This window comes from Staurois parvus, unplaced genomic scaffold, assembly GCF_062004578.1.
Source record: "Staurois parvus isolate SC_StPar_1 unplaced genomic scaffold, SC_StPar_1.0 ptg000642l, whole genome shotgun sequence".
NCBI lineage: Eukaryota > Metazoa > Chordata > Amphibia > Anura > Ranidae > Staurois > Staurois parvus.
The window spans coordinates 360427-381796 of NW_028318438.1; the positions used below are offsets into that span (position 1 = coordinate 360427).

At 38.8% G+C, this 21370-nt stretch overlaps 1 protein-coding gene across 4 annotated transcripts in view; it reads right to left on the bottom strand.

Annotated features, from left to right (window-relative positions):
* Positions 1-21370, bottom strand: part of LOC149449016 (protein-L-isoaspartate(D-aspartate) O-methyltransferase-like) — a 269416-nt gene that overhangs the window by 35491 nt on the left and 212555 nt on the right. For all 4 annotated transcript variants that reach the window (XM_089693942.1, XM_089693941.1, XM_089693943.1 and 1 more), the window contains 2 exons: positions 9120-9151; positions 6596-6700 (listed from right to left, as the gene is read on the bottom strand). In XM_089693942.1, coding sequence (XP_089550068.1) covers positions 6596-6700; positions 9120-9151 — 137 coding nt within the window. The remainder of the gene's footprint in view (positions 1-6595; positions 6701-9119; positions 9152-21370) is intronic.

Genomic DNA, 21370 nt, shown 5'->3' on the forward strand with positions numbered 1-21370 from the left:
ATTTACAGTTTCCTTAAAATTGTGGTACATACACCTGTAAATAGTTTTTGCTTTTATATTTACCTTAAAATGGTGGTATAGTACAGTACCACAACTGGCATATACTGGAAGAGAGTTACTAACTGGAGGAGGGAGGGTAGGTATGAAATGGTGGAGCTGAAGGATCATCAGCAATAGGAGATGGAGTGCAAGATGGAATTTGGCCCACACCTGATGTTGGCGGAGCTGAAGGAACATCAGCAATAGGAGATGGAGGGCAAGATGGAATTTGGCCCACAACCGGTGTTGGCGGAGCTGAAGGAACATCAGCAATAGGAGATGGAGGGCAAGATGGAATTTGGCCCACACTGGATGTTGGCGGAGCTGAAGGAACATCAGCAATAGGAGATGGAGGGCAAGATGGAATTTGGCCCACACCTGATGTTGATGGAGCTAAAGGATCATCAACCATAGGAGATGGAGGGAAAGATGGCATTTCACTCACACCTAATGTTGATGACAGGTTTTTTGATGGATTCAATTCGGTCTACCCTATGGAAAAAATGATCCAGTGATGTCTGAGTAGTAGCTCTTTTTTTCTCATCATAGATGACTGTGTAGTACTGGATGGCATTCTGAATGGCTGCTGCAACCTTTGTGTATTGTTTTACGTTGGGGTCCTGTGCCTCAAAAACTAACAGTTCTATTTCAAGTAAAGAAAATCCCCTTATTTCCCGTGTTGTGAATCTCCTTGGTTCTTCAGTTACATCTTCCTCTTGGTTCTCTTCGTCTTTTCACTGGGACTCTAATTCCATCAGGGCCTCATCAGTAAGCTCCAGCTTCATGCTAAGGGTCACTAAGTTGTTGAAGACCTCTTTGGACTCCTTACCCATCTTCTCAAGTCCATGAACTGCATGAACAAACTGCGGCAAAGGTTGTTCCAAACCCCATTCATGGTGACAGCCGAAACTTCACAATAAGCAAAGTTGATGTTTTTTATGGTCTTGTAGATGTTCTAGTCCTTCCAAAATTGTTGCAAGGTTGTTCCTGTTTCATCAATAGCCTTCACTGCCTGACCAAAAGTGTGACATAAATAATATTTCTTGAAAGTCGCAATAACTCCTTGGCCCATAGGTTGGATGAGCGCCGTAGTATTTGGTGGCATATGCACTACTTTGACGTTGGGACGAAAGTCATCCATGAATTGGGGGTGACCTGGTGCACTGTCAAGCAGCAAAAGACTGTTGAATGGGATATCTTTCACCAAGCAATAATTCTATATCTCTTGGATAAAAGTGGTGCAAAAACCAGTCCTGGAAAATGGCCTGTGTAACCCAGGCTTTGGAGTTGCTCTTGCACACAACAGGTAGAGAGCCCTTGGCTAGGTTTTTGAGAGCTCTTGGGTTCTTTGAATGGTAAACTAAGAGAGGCTTTAGTTTCATATCACCGGAAGCATTGCCACCAAACAACAAAGCAAGTCTGTCCTTTGCTGCTTTGAAGCCTGGCATCAACTTTTCCTCTTTACTGATGTAATCATTCCGGCATCCTCTTCCACTACAGTCCTGTCTCATCGACGTTAAAAACCTGTTAGAGAAATTGACGAAGGTGCTTATTTACCCCAAGTGTTGCTGGAAATTCTTGGGAAGCTATCGTATCCGCATTCGCAGCCTCACCACTTACTTTTACGTTGTGAAGGTTGGCTCTAGCCTTGAATCTGTTACACCATCCATGGCTGGCGGTAAAAGATACACTGTTCACCCCATTTTTTTCTTCAAGTCTTCAAACAGGCTTGTATCTTTTTCTTGAATAAGCATTAAGTGGAGTGGGACTCGACGCTGATCCTGCATCCACACAATGAGAAGTTTCTCCATCTCCTCTATTACTTTACCACTTTTTTTTTATATTATTGTTGACTTCATAGACACAGCAGACTTCACCATGTTCCATGACCTTGGCCTTGTTCTTTAGAATTGTGCCAATGGTCGTGCCATGTTATAAGAACGAGCAGTCTACCATCTTTTCGCCACAGTCCAATTTCTCCATTATTTTCAATTTTGTTTTCATAGTTATTGCTTTGCGCTTCCTAACAGTCCCCTCCACATCACCAGTGCTTTTCCTCTTGCTTCCGGACATCCTGGGCTCTGTCCAGTACACTATTGCACTGTACTATACAGTAAGCACACAGCAGCACAGCCGTGACAATGTTTGGCCAACACATCAGCTACGTCCGGCGCTTTGTTCGCATCTATAATGTTTGTAATGCTAGGTCCTTTTCGTATCTGTGAAAGTTCTCAACTCGAATGTACGCAAGTCAGGGACTTTACTGTATGTACATACCATCCATGCCCTACAGACCATATACTGAACTACTACTCATGTCGCTGTTGATGTTCAGATCAGGATGTACAAATATAAAGTATAAAAATTATCACTGCATGTGTCTCAATATATTTTAAGCAGCCTGGAAACACTTTCTCTGCTGAAATCTACAGACATTTTATTGTCTTCATGGAAAAATGGAAAATTGAATATCAAATACTTACTGCAATTTTCCTTTCTTGACAATGTCAGTTGTTATGTCAGCCTACGACCATGTTTGTGCTGATATAGAGCTAACAGAAAACTGAATATCAAATACTTACCACAATTTTCCTTTCCTGATGAGCTCCATGTCAGCACAAATGCGGTTGTACGCTGACATAGAGCTGTCAGGAAAATAGAGTTTGTGGGACAAGTGTTATACAAGAGATGCAAAACTCTGGTGTAAATAAATAAAACACCTTGGATAATTTCTGAATGAGATTAACCTCTTCAATCCTTTGAACATATCTAGCACGTCCCGAGTCTGAAGAGGTTAAAAGAAGGACACATGCCTTTCACCATCACCTTTGCAGTGTTTTCAGGTTCAGGGCTGTCAAAATCCTGGCTGAAAAGCCAGTTGCACAGTGAATGGTGAGGGAGACAGTAGGGGTCTAAAAGACCACTGGTATCTCAACAAGGAGTACCTGTCACCTACTGAATGTTATCAAACAGGGAGCTCGTAATCCCCTTGTGATAACAATAAAGTTAAATGTAAAAAAAAAAAGAAAGAAGAGTGGAAAAAATGTAAACTATAGCAAAATAAATAAGAAAGAAATTATCACCCCCATTGTCCTGTGCTTCCAAATATGAATGCAAAAACGCATATGTAGAGCACACGTGTATGTAAAGGATTGCTCCACACATGCTGTTGTCACTCAGACCAGAGTGAGAGCAGTAAAAATTGTAGGTCCCTCATTTATGGGGAATTCCAAACGGATGAGCTGTAACGGCATTTAAAACATCATCTATTGTAAATTTTTGAGTAAACTAATGTTTTGCCATTTCAAGGGCAAACGTGGCAAGACATAATTGGTATCTATTTACCAGCACAACCTTATCTTTTATTTTGTACAAAAATTGGGGATTAAATTGTGCGTTTGGTGGACTGAAGTTCATTTTAGTGTATTTTGTTCTTGAAAATATAGGATTGGATAAACAACTGTGCAAATATCATGCAACATAGAAATTGAAACTACCATATTTTTATTCTATAGGGCTTCTGTGTATGGAAAAAATTTAAAGCTAAAGTCAAACATGCTTTTAACATGTGTGCAAAAATGTAAAAATTGCTCCAGAGGGGAAGTGGTTAACATATGGAAAGAAATCTTGTCTTTTTAACATTTTTGTCACCCAAGGTCATTTAAACCTAATTGACCAGGCTACATTTCAGTTAATTTGAAAATTATGATGCATTGGGAACGTGCTTGGGGTTGTATTCAAAATAAATGGCGCTACCATTACACTGCAGTTCTTGTGTTATTGGGTGCTGCAGTAATGCACGTGTTGTACAGTGTGTTACCACAAGGGAGAGATTGCTCTTATTTTATGACTAGCTAGCATAACTAAATTTTGATTAAAATATATATATATATATTTTATGACATATACTCAAAAATGTAATCGAAAATATTTATTCTTTAAATTCATTTTTTTTTTTTTAAACAATTTGAGTTCATGATCAGGGCATTTTTTTATATTCAGCACTATGCTACCTTAACTGGGAATTGTGCGATCATGCAACACCATATGCAAATACAGTTTTCAAATTTATGTAATTATTTTCACACAAATAGAGCTTTATTTTGGCGATATTTGATCACCACTGGGTTTTTGGAGGAGGAGTAATGCTGCCTATGACCCCCAAGAACACCATCCCAACTGTCAAACATGGTGGTGGAAACATTCTGCTTTGGGTGTGTTTTTCTGCTAAGGGGACAGGACAACTGCCCCACATCAAAGGGACGATGGGCGAGACAATGTACCATCAAATCTTGGGTGAGAACCTTCTTCCCTCAGCCAGGGCATTGAAAATGGGTCGTAGATGGGTGTTCCAGCCTGACAATGACCCAAAACATACGGCCAGGGCAACAAAGGAGTGGCTCAAGAAGAAGTACATTAAGGTCCTGGAGTGGCCTAGTCAGTCTTCTGACCTTACAACGATTGAAAATCTGTGGAGGGAGCTGAAAGTTCGAGTTGCCAACCGTCAGCCACCAAACCTTAATGACTTGGAGAGGATCTGATGCCAAGAGGAGTGGGCCAAAATCCCTCCTGAGATGTGTGCAAACCTGGTGGCCAACTACAGGAAACGTCTGGCCTCTGTGATTGCCAACAAGGGATTTGCCACCAGGTACTAAGTCATGTTTTGTGAAGGGGATCAAATACTTATTTCCCTCATGAACATGCAAATCAGTGCATCATTTGTTAGATATGCATTTCTTTTGAATTTTTTGTTGCTATTCTGTCTCTCAGTGTTACAATACACCTAACATTCGATTTTTAGACTGATCATTTCTTTGTGAGTGAGCAAACATTCAATTCAATTTATTCATCTTTACAATCGCTTTCAAAGTGAAAGTGAAAATTCCCTACAAAGAGAACAGCCTATATGCCTTTAGTAAATTAACACCATAGCCTTGTATTGTGAGCAAAATTAAAAAAACACAACAAATTAAATAGAACTGTTCCATACGTAATAAGCAAATGTAGCTGCCCAGTAATGTAAATTACAAACTATGCATAAAAGCAAGGTGTTTACGATAATAGCACGTATTTATAATATTGTATGCATACATTTAATCTATTTTACACATTTTATTTAGCCTGCACTCCCACTGGCACTGAACATGCTGTGCTGAGACTTGTAGCGTTGACTGTAGCACATACACAAGAGGTCGCTTGTTCAGAATTTTCTCTATACAGAAAGTCTTGCGTTCTTTTTACTGTGTTCTGTGAATGGAGGAGGGGATGAATGTCACAATTTCTCTCCTCCAAACACAGGATGCATTGCAAAACATTTTATGAATGTAGGAGGCACTGAGCGAATGACCTCCTGTGAAATCTCAAACAATTTCCCAGCATACTTACCAAAACAAACTGACCCAGTCTAACAATTCAGGTTAAAAACAGAAGGTTTAATTGTACACATTTGCAAATATATGTGAAATCCTGTGATATCTGTACTCCAGTACAGTCGTACCTACAATTCTCAGTTCCAGAAGTTTGGCACCAGACAGAAGAGTATAGGCTGAATAAAGGTAAAAGTTAAAACAAACACTGCAGCAGCCTAAATATAGTGCACACTTCATTGGAGGCAACTTATTTTTTCATGCAAATGTACAAAATTGGTTTTGGTTATACTTTAACTTTAAAGGTTTTCGTGAATTTCACTGAGAATGCATCAAGCATTTATCTCTCAACAGCAGGGCTGTACAGAGGTTGAGATCTACTCAAAAAACTCCTGGATTGCACAAATACTGAAATCTAAGTGTTCTCCTAGCTAAGGAGTACTAAACGTTCACCCCACATTCACATAAAGTGCACAGAAAATATGCATTTTGCTGTGCATTATGGAAATATGCTGCAAACGAGAGTAAAGCTTGTGGTGCCATTAATTGTTAAAGTATCCCAAGCATGGGTAGCAGATGAGCAAGAAAAAGCACCAAGCTAAAGAATTTTTTTTTTTTTTTTTTTTACAAAAGGAGGAGTTGACTATATGCCCAGGCAATGTGCAGATGGGTGCCATTGTGTAGTAGTCCTTGATGTTCCTGACAACCCAGTATTCAACCCGACAAGCACATGCAAACATTATTCGAGCAGTAGAAAATTTTATTTTGTTTTTGATCTACTAAGGGAATCTGATTAAACATGGCCAAATGTAGCCTGGTCATAGCTAGGCAGATGGCTCACCACCAGTCATACTTGGTGGGGCATTTTCCAGTCTATTGCCAGCCCAGGTTTGGTTATATATACCTCAACTGCCTAATGATTGAACAGATCAGATGAGTGATGGCCAGTGTAAGACATCCTGGGGGCAATAATGAGGACTTCACATAACAAAAAATCTGCGGTAAATATTCAGAATGATGGGGCTGATCACTTATTAACAACTTCAAGACCATGCAAATAAATCACTGTCAGTCAGTCAGTCTCAGACATCTGCTTACCTACGGTCATTCTAAATGATCATTTTATTGAACAATCTCTGATTTATACCAGTTTTACTTATTTATAAAAAAATATTTATGAAAACTCTAACCATTCTGGCAAAGCAGGCAGTGAGATATCCACTCCCCGAGCCAACGTCCAATGCCTTAGCACCCTCGACCAATTTATCTTCTAATACCTCCAGGGCATGTGCATGCTGTAAGACACAGGAACACCACAGAGACTCAGATTAATATTTGGCTTATGATTCATTATGTCTAACTAAAAATCTTATGCATTTGCTAAACCTTGCATAATGATAAAGCATAAGCTTTCCATACCAGAATCACATTAAACAGAAATTGATTTAGATAATGTACCTCTCTGAGCAATAAAACTTTATTTTAGTTGTAATTTTTTTATCTTAAAAGTAAAAAAAGGAGGGCAATATAAAATCTTACATAAACAAAAACACATAGATATCTGGTTCTATGGATGTAGTAGCAATTCTCAATTGTTTCTAACAGTGCTCATCAGATATTTTGGTTCTAATTTTGCCCTTCGTGTGCTTCATCCTTGAAAACAGTTGCTCACAAAAGATAGCTGCTGACAAAAACTGATGACATAAATAAGGCACGATTGTGAAGAGTAGGAGATTTTTCATTGGAAAGACAAGACTTATAAAAGTCCCATAAAGAGACATTGTCAAATATTTCTTCAACTGCATGTTTTTGCTAAGTGTAAAACATGTTTTTACAAAATATCTCCCCAAAATCAAAGTTTTTTAAATAAGTTTATGATTTTGTGTTAGGCCACATGAGGCTCGTGGGCCACGGGTTGGACACCCCTGTAACGGACCCCAGACATCCACGAATGGGTATCTCAGTCAAGAAGCTGCTTCTCAGGCTCTGGAACACGAGACCAGTGAATCTGGCTATTGTTACCCCAAGATCCAGACGACACCAGATTTGAAGTAAACCAGAGGTAGACTACTTTATTTGAACACAGATACAAGATATATACACTCAGGGAACAATACCCCCTCCCTGCATGACACTGGGCGGGGCAATCTACATTTAGTAACAAGAGACACACAGGTACTTCACACCAGCAGACAGTCCCATCAGGAGGGAGGGCAGCTGGAGACATCCCCCCACTAAGCTAATACACAAACACATACATCCCATAATAGTTTGCTCCCAAGCCAGACAAAACAATAGAACAATGGGATGCAGCCACATAACATTAAACAATCAACAACCCCCACCCCACCTATCTCCTAAACATGTCTACACAGTCTGAGACAAAGCCCAAACAATATTAGGACAGATCACCCTTTATCCCTAACAGGCACAGGGTGATTTACACATAAGAGGGATATGGGGAGCTGAGACAGGGGTATCCCCACCTCTCCAAAGTGAGCTGGGTTCCATGGGCCCCCCACCCAAAGTGACTCCTGTCAACTCCTGCTGTACAGTGTATGTTAGTTTCTAAAAGGCATTCTTAACGCTGAACTTCAGGAAACCTAAATATCTTCCGGTCCATTGGGTCTCTGTAAAATGCTGTGTGAATTGTCGGTGCTATATAGAGCAAAATCTGTAATAAATAAATACAAGCTAGTGGATCACTCTACAGGCACTGGAGTTTACATTGCCTTTAACACAGAGCACTTTTTCTGTTTTTTTTTTTCCTTTTAGAAAATTGCCTTTGGGAACACATAAAATGACATTGTTTATTTAGTTTTTACTCTTACAAACGTTTCAATAACATAGCAGTATTCAGCTATCATAAAGTACTAGTTTTATATTCATAACTAGTTTAAGAAATAGTCACATAGAATTCTGATTTTATTGTAGTTTTTGTGTCCTTATGGCATTAAAATATTCATAATACAATGAAACCTTCTTTCTGCAGTTATAAAACATATTAAAAGTGGAACTTTCTGTAACTTTACAATTTTGCATTAACACATTGTATACATGTCAAAATATACCGACCCAGTATAATTTTTTTTTCCAAAAGAAAAGAAAAAAAAAAAAAAGAAAAAAAGCTCTACCTTTCATCATTATAAAACAGTCGTTAAGCCCCAGTTGAATGACTTTACCCTTTACAAAGGTTGAGATGATGTCATCAGTCAGCTGCAGGCAGTGATCAGACCGCAATATTATATCTTTTTAGCATGTTGCAAAGTGAAAAACTGCATCAGGGGCATATTTCTGTCAGACACTTGTGAAACAGCCAAGAACTGCACAGGTGTTAGAATTTATATACAGTATTGTATAATTTCTGAGCTAGTATTTTGGTCCAGAAGTAAATGTGTATGCAGTACCCTGGATAGTACCAGAACAAAGATGGCTCTTTATTTCAGGAAAGAACAACAGATGAAGACATTGATAGGGAGTACAGAGTGTACTGTGGTCTCTGTGAGAAGAAACACATATCTGGTATACCTGTTCTTTAGTTATCATGCATGCACTTTATATTAAAAATATGATGCTGGATCCACTTTACCCGTCTAAAAATACAGTTAAGGATTTTAAATTTTTGTACCAGAAAAAATCCTTATTAAAACTGTACTAATACTACTTATTTTCAACAGTAAAAGTTAAAAATATAATAATGCATTGAGAACTCACCATATGGGGTGCACTAATTGTAGCTCTGTATCCTGTGGGCAAGAAAAGATGGGCAGTGTTAAAATCAATTAAATCAGTGATAACCAACACAAATGTTCAAAAGAGAATAATTTGAAAGTGAACTCATTGATAAAAATAGCAAAAAGGCAACTATAATAAATTTATAATTCCAAATTTTGACTGGATTTGTAGAGTTTAGTGATCAACAGTGTATCCTTAAAGCTCCTTTCAACAGAGTCTGAACAGGTCCACCTTTCAGGCAGACCTGATCAGACCTTCTATTCACTCTTATGGACCTACCTCCAGTGCGGTCTGGTCTGCTAAAGAAGCAGAAGGGGATCCACTCTCCTCCATCTAGGCAGATGGGATCGGAGGGCAGTCAGGTGTAAACGAACAGTGGAGTCAGTTTACGCCGACCCCCATAGAGCATAGCGGGCTATGTCTGTCAGTACTGAGACACATCCTGCGCTATGGATTATACCTTGTGCTTGTGAAAATTACAGTGAAGACTCAAACAAATAATAATGACAAATGATTGGCTGCTGCTCCTATATAGGGTTCTGACCCTCAAAGACTATTAGGTATTGATAGGTGAGCACTGCCCAGATAAATCATAATAAACAAAAGTCCATAAAATAAAACTTGTGCAATAAGAAAAAAAAATAATAATAATAATAATAATAATAAAAGAGACTACACTTTATTGCACAAGTTTATTTATGGACTTGAATTAGTGTCACTGCACATTATTGTTTATTTTGCTTATTAGGATTTAACTGGGCAGTGCTCACCTATCAATACTTTATCGTCTTTGCCTGTGCCAGCTCTGCATAAACTGAGCAGACACAGACCTATCATTTGCCCACTGCTCTGATGAGCAGGGGATCACCGGACAGATCCTCTGCTGATCAAAAACAGTGCCCACCCCATGTGAAAGGGGCCTAAGGTATATCTAGATGTGTCTCAAACTGTTAAAGCCTACATTATATTGCCAAAAGTATTGACACACGCTCCAAATCATTGGATTCAGGTGTTCCAATCACCTCCATGGCCACAGATGTAGAACATCAAGCAGCTATTCACGCAGACTGCTTCTACAAACATTTGTGAAAGAATGGGTCGCTCTCAGGAGCCCAGGTAATTCAAGTGTAGTACCGTGATAGGTTGCCATCTGTGCAATAACTCCATAAGTGAAATTTCCTTGCTACTAAATATTCCACGGTCAACTGTTGGTATTACAACAAAGTGGAAGCAACTGAGAAGAAGAGCCAAGAAGTGGTAGGTCAAGTAAAATGACAGTGGGGTCAGCGCATGCTGAAGCGCACAGAAGTCACCAACTGTCTGCAGAGTCAATAGCTAAAGACCTCTAAACTTCCTGTGGCCTTCAGATGAGCACAACAAAAGTGCATTCCTTCATATAATGGGTTTCCATGGTTGAGCAGCAGCATCCAAGCCTTACATCACCAAGTGCAATGCAAATCGTCGGATGCAGTGGTGTAAAAGCATGCTGCAACTGGACTCTAGAGCAAAGGAGACGTGTTCTATGAAGTGACAAATCACACTTCTCTGTCTGGTAATCTGATGGATGTGTCTGAGTTTGGCTGTTGCCAGGAGAACGGTACTTGCTTGACTACATTGTGCCAAGTGTAAAGTTTGGTGGAGGGGGTATTGCTGTGGGGTTGTTTTTCAGTGGTTGGGTCCCTTACTTCCAGTGAAGGGAACTCTTAAGGCGTCAGCATACCAAGACATTTTGGACAATTTCATGCTCCCAACTTTGTGGGAACCAGTTTGGGGATGGCCCCTTCCTGTTCCAACATGACTGCACACCAGTGCACAAAGCAAAGTCCATAAAGACATGGATGAGCGAATTTGGGGTAGAGGAACTTGACTGGCCTGCACAGTCCTGACTTCAACCTGATAGAACATCTTTGGGATGAATTAGAGTAGAGACTGCAAGCCAGGCCTTCTTGTCTGATATCAGTGCCTGACCTCACAAATGCGCTTCTGGAAGAATGGTCATAGACACACTCCTAAACCTTGTGGACAGCGTTTCCAGAAGAGTTGAAGCTATTATAGCTACAAAAGGGTAGGCCAACTCAATATTGAACCCTACGGACTAAGACTGGGATGCCGTTAAAGTTCATGTGCTTGTAAAGGCGTCCCAATACTTTTGGCAATATAGTGGAATTAAACATTCTGTTTAAAATCAGGTAAATACAATCTAAGTGCTTTAAAACTTGCAAAATTCTTAGACCTCATGCACCCAGCTCCTCTGAACATCTTTTTTCCTGGCAAGAGAAAAGCAGCTAAAAAAAAAAAAAAAAAAAACACACAACAAAAAAACAAAAACAAACAAAAATAAAAAAAAAAAAACAACAAAAACCGCGCCTAAAGCCATATTTTGCAAACAAACATGTTTTAGGTGTTCATTCATTCCATTGGCCAAAATATTAAATTTAGTCTGGCCACTGGAATTAATAAAAGGCTCAATGCGCCTAGCATTTAGGCGTTTCTACAGGTGCTTAGGCGCATCAAGTGTTTTTTTCTGCTCAAATGCTCCTCTTCTGAATGCACAAGTGATGTTTTTTTCTAAATACTCCTCTTATAATACATCTGTAAATGCCTATGTGTGCATGGCCACACAGAAGGAAAAAAAAAAAAAAAAAAAAAAGTAAAATGCCAGTAAAAACAGTGTTTTTTGTGTCTGGTGTGCCTGAGGCCTTACAGTTCAAATTTATTTGGAAAACAGCCACAGCCTTCCCCCCGTCAGCGTGCTGCAGAGAAGGACCCATGCTCTTTATATGGAAGCAGTGTTGTCTTGGTAGAGGTCAGAAAACCACATAATGAGTGAGGTACAAAGACCGTCAAACTTGACACTTGGCACTCAGAAATGGATACCATCACTCTAGGTGTAATCCCATGGATTTTTCACAACCAGGACTGGAAAGAAATGGCGGTGCAGCCGTCTTCAGACTGGGGAAATCCAACACTGCACAAAAACATGAAAACAAAGAGGGCACAAATGGTCTAGCGCATTACCTTAAAAACTATTTATTGAAAATGAAAGACAAAAGGTTTTACCCACAAACCAAGTAGGTAATTGGCATATGGTTGCAGAAAACACACAATGTGGACCGCTCTCCTCCTCCAACTGAAGACAAGATGGTGTGAGTTTGACGTGTTTCAGGGACTGTCCCCTTCTTCAGAGCAAAGGCTGGTGTCCCCCAGGACTCAAACCCCTTAAAGAGACCAAACCCCTGCAACTGGGAGGGTCAACAGGAGGAAAAAAGAGAAAAAGAACCCAAAGAGGCACCTGAGGTGGAAGCAAGTTCAAAAAGAGGAAAAATATAGACTCTAAATCATCTACGATTAAGATCTTCAATTTGTCTGAACATGCCCTCACAGAAAATGAAATTTGTCTTCTACAAAAGGGTTTAAAATTTTAAACCACAGAATCCTCCCAATCTATTTGAACTCTTTGTAGACTTGAACATATTTGTTAGAAACCTGACTCTTAAAAGATATCATAATACTCTCCTTGGGAGAGTCTTAGTATTGGGGAAATGCAGTACACACACTTTAGACCCAAGTCCTCCTTTTACCCTCATGGAGCTAAGGGCAACTTCATTTCTATGTTTTATGAAGTGTTCTATGCGGATTTGATCAAAATCTGTGAGGGTGCTAAAAAGATACATGTCACCACAGGAGAAGGACACGCTACAAGGCCTGAAAAACAACACTTCTATCATCATCATCAGGCAAGCGGGGGGGGGGGGGGGGGCTTGTCATACAGCAGAGACAAGCCTACTTGGAAGAAGCAAGAAGACTCCTAGGAGACACCAACATCTATGAGAGTCTATCATGAGACTCTGTAGCTACATATAAGCAGTCATTGAAAGTATTGTTGGATCAAGATCTGGAGAGAAAGATTCTGAAAAAACAAGAGTGGCAATTTATTTTGAGCCCTTACCCTCAAACACCTCACTTCTACCACATCACCAACATTCACAAACATGCGACCAGTCCACCTGGAAGACCTATTATTGCAGGTATAGATAGTCTAACCAGCAGCATTGGTAGCTATATAGATCATTTTCTACAGAAAATAGTGGTAGAATTACCATCTTACTTAAGGGATTCAGGCCACATGTTGGATATTTTATCCAATTATAGTTGGTGGACATCATACAAAATGGCTACCTCTGGATGTTTCCTCTCTATACACATTGATTCATTGTCATTTTGGCCTACAGGCGGTGCAATTCTTTCTGGCACAAGATAACAGTATTCACCATGCCCAGGCAGAATTCATTGTGCAAAGCATAGAGTATACTCTAACCCATAATTATTGGGAACACTTGCACATTTGGAGAAATAACCCAATTGGGGCAAACCTGGTCCTCTATGCCCACTATATAGAAGACAGTCTCATCATATGGGAAGGTTCTGATCTACAACTACAGGAATTTATAGCCTACTGCCAAGCCAACCCATTCAACATCGAATTCACATATGTGACTGTAAACCATATAAATGCTGCGCTACATTCAAACTAATTTAAGTGAATGTGGAATTCAATATCTCAAATTAAAATAATAACAATAATAATATAAATGTAGATGTGCTTAGTGATAACAAAAATGATGACAAAACACAAACTTGAATCCATACGCATGTGCATAAAAAAATGCACATACATATATTACATCACACGTGCAAAAAATGTGAAGTGAAATGATATCTAAATAATAAACGCAAACTCAAAGTCCAATAATGGAATATTAAAGGTGAAAAAAAGTCCAATAATGGAATATTAAAGGTGAAAAAAAACTGTAAACTGTGTTTCCAATAATACTGTAAAGTGACCACAGGTGAAACAAATCGTGCAGATATCTGAGTGTAGATAGAGCTTGTGAATCCAACCACCTTCTGGATTAGCCTCTCACCTCATCACTTCGACCCTTGCGGGTCAAAGAGCAGTAATGGATCCCTCTCACAGATCCTCCAGGCACCAAAGCACTCCAAAACCACTTCTCAGGATATAATATTCCCACTCAGCTCTTCTCCAGGTATAGGTGAAATATCAATTTCTCAGAACAAAACAGAGGGATCCTCCCATAGTGTAGTATGTTTAATATACCATAGGAACATCAAATCTTTAGTAAAAATGCACTTACGTAGCAGCCAGTCCACATTAGACCCTCATGCTCTCAAATGAGGATATATCTATGTTTGTAGGGTGTACAGCTGCATCCACAGGTGTACCAAGATGGCCGCCACGCCGGAAATACGTCACCGCGCTACGCCGACGCGTTACGTCACAATATCACGTGACTTCATCAGGGCTGTCAATCACAGTGACGATAGCTCTTTATATACCCGGCCAGGATAGAAGGAACCACCCACATGCAGGTGTTTGCTTCAACCTCATCACATCGATACTTCCTGCGGCCATTAAACTGAAGACCACTGGGGACTATTATGCAGGAATGCATAAGCTAATATCTGCAATGGGCACATTTACACAGAAAAAAACGAGGAGTGTATAATGATGCACCAAAATGGAATATTGCAGAGATATATACACTAATAGCAGCAGTGGGCACATTTACATAGAAAAAGTGTATAATAATGCACCAAACCGCAATCTAAATTAAAAACAACAAAAATATATTAAACAAGAAAACCTTAATACCCATTCCCATTTAAATAAAATGTTTTATTTTATTAATAAAAAAATAAAATAAAAATATATAAAATAGATCATATCTCACTTAATTTACGCCAAAAATCGAGTGTTCTCTCATTATATATACCAATATAAAGCCCGTAATTATTAATATATATATATATATATATATATATATATACCATTAACCGGAAACATACACATACTTCTGCGTATAAAAACGCATCCGTATATATATAATCCTAAATGGTAAATAAACATAAAAATATTTAAAACTATATTGAAAAATATATTTAAAAATGATATTTAATTATTGAGAGTATTTTATAAGAGAAAATATTTATTTTAATCTTCATTAATTCCATCCTTCACCAGCCCATAAAGGACAACTCCGAATAAAAACACACACATATATTCTATCTGAAAGCATGAGTTTACATAGTCAAACATAATATATACCCATAGCACAATCTCAAACTACCTCAGAAATCAGAAATGAAACAATTTACATCAAACTCGATGTTCAAACCATTAGGGAAATAAGTGTGCATACTATAAATCCACTTAGACTCTAATTGGCTCAACGTACGCACCTTATGGCTGCCTCGCCAATGTCTCTTGTATTTCGTGATACCCCAAAATTTTAATTCACTAGGGTCTTTGTTGTGACACTTGGCGAAATGCTTAGAGACGCTATGCTTCGGGAACCCCTTCTTTATATTTTGTACGTGTTCCCGGAGCCTGACCCAAAGTGGTCGTTTAGTTCTCCCTATATATTGCATTCCGCAACTACATTGCAGCGCGTACACAACTCCCTCTGTCCTACAAGTGATACATTCTTCAATTTTGAATTCTTTCTCACTCACAGATGAAGAAAAAGTCATCAATTTCTTATTCTTGCCTTTTGTAGCTTTGCATGCATAACATGTTCTACATGGAAAAAACCCATTTATATCCAAAAAAGTGACATTTTTATTGGGTGGATCAAGAACATTTTTAACAATTTTGTCTCTTAAAGATGGGGCTTTTCTATATCTAAAACTAGGGAAATCTGATATTATCCCTTTCAGGGCTGGATCGGCTTTCAATAGTGACCAATTTTTTCTAAAGATAGTTTCCACTTTTTTATAATGGACATTGAAATCCAAACATATTACAAGTTGGTCTTTTTGTTCCTCATTTTTCTCTCGATCCACCAACAACACGTCTCTATTTGTGTTCCCAACTTCCTGGATTGTGTTACTAATGGAATCTTGCTGGTAACCTTTGGCTTCAAACCTCTGGCCTATATTTTTTGCTTGACTCAGAAAGTCCTCCTGCATCGTACAATTCCTTCTGAGTCTAATCATTTGACCTTTAGGTATATTCAATAACCACGGCGGGAAGTGGCAGCTGTCTCGAGGAATGTATCCATTCCTGTCAACACTCTTAAAGAATGTCTTTGTGATGATTTTATTTTGTATGATGTTAATATCTAAATCTAGGAAGCTGATCCGCTCACGACTATGTTCCCATGTAAGAACAATATTTTTAGTATTCTTATTTAAATTCTCACAGAAACATAATAAATCTTCTTCTCTTCCCTTCCATATTACTATAATATCATCTATGTATCTTTTAAACAAAATTAATTCTTTCGGGGGACTCAAATAAACTGCCATCTCTTCCCAGTGTGCCATGAACATGTTTGCCACACTGGGAGCAAAACGGGCTCCCATGGCTACACCCTTAACTTGATTATAAAACACGTTCATATGCCAGAAGTAATTATGTTTTAAGCAAAATTCTAGACAATCCAAAATATATTTTCTCTGCCCTCTTTTCAGATTTCCATATTTTCTTAGACCCCATTCTGTAGCTTCCACCCCTTCTGTATGACCAATAATTGTATATAACGATGAGACGTCAGCTGTTGCCAAGATCACATCGTTACCATCTATTTTCTCCAACAATTGTATTAGGTGCTTAGTATCTCTCAGATACGACCTAGTTTCTCTCACCAATGGTTGGAGAAACATATCCACGTATTGCCCTAATCGTGCCATTTTTTTTTTTCACCTTTAATATTCCATTATTGGACTTTTTTTCACCTTTAATATTCCATTATTGGACTTTTTTTCACCTTTAATATTCCATTATTGGACTTTGAGTTTGCGTTTATTATTTAGATATCATTTCACTTCACATTTTTTGCACGTGTGATGTAATATATGTATGTGCATTTTTTTATGCACATGCGTATGGATTCAAGTTTGTGTTTTGTCATCATTTTTGTTATCACTAAGCACATCTACATTTATATTATTATTGTTATTATTTTAATTTGAGATATTGAATTCCACATTCACTTAAATTAGTTTGAATGTAGCGCAGCATTTATATGGTTTATATTCACTTGATCACTGGTATATGATTTAATGTTAGCAGCTGTTTGGGGTTCATTTATTATTTTAGTTTGTCTAAACACACATTTGGAGCGCAGGAGGGTCACACCATTATTGCTACATGTGACTGACTGTCACAAGTCGTTTTTTTTTTTGATTTGAAGTTAGGCTTTGATGTGGAACTGAAAATCATTTCTAGGACCCATTTTAAAGCAACAGCAGGTAATTAATTCTTGCATGCAATAGCCATCATCATCCCCGATGGATCCGCAATGTCCCATTTGGACAGTTTTGAAGACTAAAGAGAACATGCACCAGAGTGGAAGACTATGAAGAACAGAGCCCGATTCTCAAGACGAAGTTTTCAGATAAAGTTTATGATGCCAGGGTGGTCCAAGCAGCCTTCAAGAAATATCGAGCAAGCTACGATAGCGAATATGTGCCTCAGGAAAAACCAGCCAGAGAGATGACTACACTAGGCCTAGTTCCATTCAGTACCAGGTATATGAGCAAGGCCTTTGATATACAGAGGGTGTTGAAAAAATATTAGTCCATACTCAAACTGGACCCTCACCTCACACCATCTATCCCACACAGACCTTGTGTGGTGTTCAGAAGGCTGAGGGATCTATGCAGCCACATTGCTCCCAGTAGGGTGAAACCAGTCATGAAAAAGTCCATATCCACCTGGAGAACCCTGTTTAATCATAAAAGGGAACCATTTCTGTGAGGTAGCCAACTGTGGAGCCTGTTCATTCATGTGGCATAGGAATAAATAAATTGGTACTAATGGGAAGGTCCATTCTAGACAACAGTTTATTAACTGCGTGTCCAATATGTGGTCTATGGCCTCATATGTCCATGTAGTATCCTTTATGTGGGCCGCACATCCCGCACTCTCAGGACCAGATTTGGAAAGCATAAAAAGGAACATTTTGAAAGGATTTGACAAGCATTCTTTGTTCCGCCAGTTTTCAGAAGTGACAAGAAACCAGAGGGCCTAAAATTGTTCGCAATTGAAGCCATTAGAGATGCAGATTCTGGTAGGAAACACAAAAGGGTCAGCAACCAGGAGGTATTCTGGATTCACCAATTGGGCTCAATGACACCGAATGGTTTGAACAAGGACCTGGACATTCATGCAGTGGTTTAAGTAAGAATACCGACCCCAATTCCATTTCTGGCCAAGGGTGATATTCATCCGCCTGGCATCATTAGTGCAATTTTTCAGTTAAGACAGGTTGGGTTACAGACAGCAGGGGTGGATGTTTTTTTTTCTCGTTAGGAAAGGTACACCATTTAGTCTGCTTATTGTATTTTTTTTTTTTTTATCCATTCCTTTATGGATCGCAGTTTACACACCCTATCTTGGATTGTTGTCCCATTTGTGTTTTAGTATCTTATTATAAACAATTTGCGCAGCGCTTTACAAAATGAAGGTAGACATTACAGTTACAATACAATTTGTATGTCCCACATACGCCATATTTTACTTTCTTTTCAAATTGTGAGAACGATACTCGTTACCAACGAGATCCCCTAGTATGATAAGAATTGATATGTTGAATAGCTTTTTACCACCTATTTTAATATGTGAGATATTGGAGGCATAATTCATCCATCTGGTGGTAAACAGATACAACTTCCTTTTGTTTTTTAATGAAATACTTAGTCCTCTATTCCCTTTATTTATTAAAGTATATTGTGGTTTTTCATTGTAATTAGGTTTTCAAGCCCAAGTACTGTATAATAGGAGTATAATATTTATTGTTATTAGAGTTTTATACACATTTTGCCATTTAACATATTTATATGTACCTCCATGGCAGCCAGACCCTGACAATATTGATCGGTTTTATATTTGCTATAATGCAAGAGTATTCCTCTTGTTATTATCTGTGGGGCCTCCGATATGAAGTACTTCCGGTCCCAGACATCCGGTTCCAGCGGGCCAGTGGTTTGCGCTCCAGCATCAGGAAGCTCGGCTAGCATGCATTCCACTACAAGGAAGCACGCAGCCTGCTTATCCTGACAGCAGATTTCCAGCAACAGGTGGCAGCGGTCATGATTGCTTATTGCAATCACGCATACGTTCATGTCTCATTTAGCAGTGTTCATCGGGTGTCCCTAAAGATGGACACTGTCCAGTCCCATATATCGAGGGTGAGTAATCACTGGCCGGGAACAGATTAGTAGTCTTTATCAGTGGTTGTGATTATGTTAATAGGGCTGCCAATGCAATATACCACTAAGTAGGTCATGTTTACAAATGTATATATACTTTTATTTGGCTTTATTATATTAATTTCTTGCATTAGCATTTTTACACATTTCTCTCATTTTATCTGTGATTTTTACGGATTTTCCTTGTGGTGGTGAGGTAGGCTAATTATATGTTTGTATGTTCTTACTATCCATTCACATAGAGAATGAATATGTCTGTGTCCCCTTTAAAGAACTCCCACCCCCTTTTCCTCCCCCGCCCCCTGGTGGGCCATGGGATTCACACATTCTATTTAAGAGTTTTGAGTCCTGGGGGACACCAGCCTTTGGAAGAGGACAGGGTCCCCGAAACACGTCAGAAGCTCACACCATCTTGCCTTCAGTTGGAGGTGAACAGTGGTCCACATTGTGTGTTTATGCAACCACATGCCAATTACCTACTTGGTTTGTGAGTAAAACCTGTGTCTTTCATTTTCAATAAATTGTTTTAAAGGTAATGCGCTAGGCGTTTGCACCTTCTTTGTTTTGATGTTTTTGTACATAATGAGTCAGACCTATAGCTCCGCAATCCAAAAAGTTCTACCTCTGACTTAATGGAAGGCATGCAAGATCTCTGCAGAGAGACCACTGCTTTAAATTAATAGCAGTATAAATACAGCTGTTCTGTGAAGCCCTAAGAGGTTTGTTAGAGAACATTAGTGAACAAACAGCATCATGAAGGCCAAGTAACACACCAGACAGGTCAGGGATAAAATTGAGAAGTTTAAAGAAGGGTTAGGTTATAAAAAAATCCCACTTCACAATTATGTGCCACTTTGTTTTGGTCTAGCACATAAAATCCTAATAAAATACATTTATGGTTTTGGTTGTAACATGACAAAATGTGGAAAATTTCAAGAGGTACGAGTACCTTTTCAAGGCACTGTAAATATGTTTTTTTTTTAAGTTTGCTTTGACATACTAGTTATATAACAAGCATGAGGTGTTTTATTTTATTTATTTATTTTTTTTTTATGTTTTTAATTCTTGAATATTAAATACAAATTCTGAACTGACACTATTGTACAATCTGTCTCTGGTCCTAATTAGCTCCACTTTCTTATGATCAATCTCAGTTTAATAAAGCTTTTCAGGAACTGTACAAAAAGAAAAATCAAACTGGCATAGAAAAAATACAATCGTAGGGAATACAACAAAAAAAGACTAAGGAAGGGCAAAGGAAGGGGGGGGGGGGGGGGAGAATAAGCGTATTTGAGAGAACATGAAAAAATAATAAACAATAACAGTCTGGCACTAAGTAGCTCCAAATACAGACCCAAGGATAAAGTGTGAATAGTCTTGTTGTACAGTCAATATCAAGCTCCCAAAGGGTACAGATAAAGACTAGAAAAACCATAATAAAAGCAGCACAAACCCTAAAAGGGACAGTGAACCATACAGAAGAATTGAAATCAGTTTGAGAGAAAAAAAAAAAAAAAAAAGAAGGTGGGGGGGAGGGAAGGGAGAAAGGCAGAGAAGGAAGAAAAGGAAAAAAAAAATAAACAAGAATAGATCCACCTGAGAAAAAGCACCCAGTAAGACAAACCAACATGAACCAATAAGAGAAAAAAAAGGGACAGTTACCATGCAAGTATCGAGGAGAACGCAGAGTGCAGAGGACTCCCTATACATATGCCAGGAGAGCCAAGTCTGACGACAGCGTTCCGCAGTACCCAAATTCCTGAGCCAAGAGCAACTCCATACTTCCAATGTGATCCATCTCCTCAACTCACTCCAAAAGAGTCGGGATACTGCTAGTTCTCCAATGACGAGGTATAACCAGCCTGGCAGAAGTCAAGCAATGGCAAAGAAGGCCGTGTTTGATACATTTGAAAGAGCCAGGCAGGATAGAAAATAGAACAATTTGAGGCATATTGTAGACCGTCTGGTCCGTAACCTCCGCATAAACTCGCAAG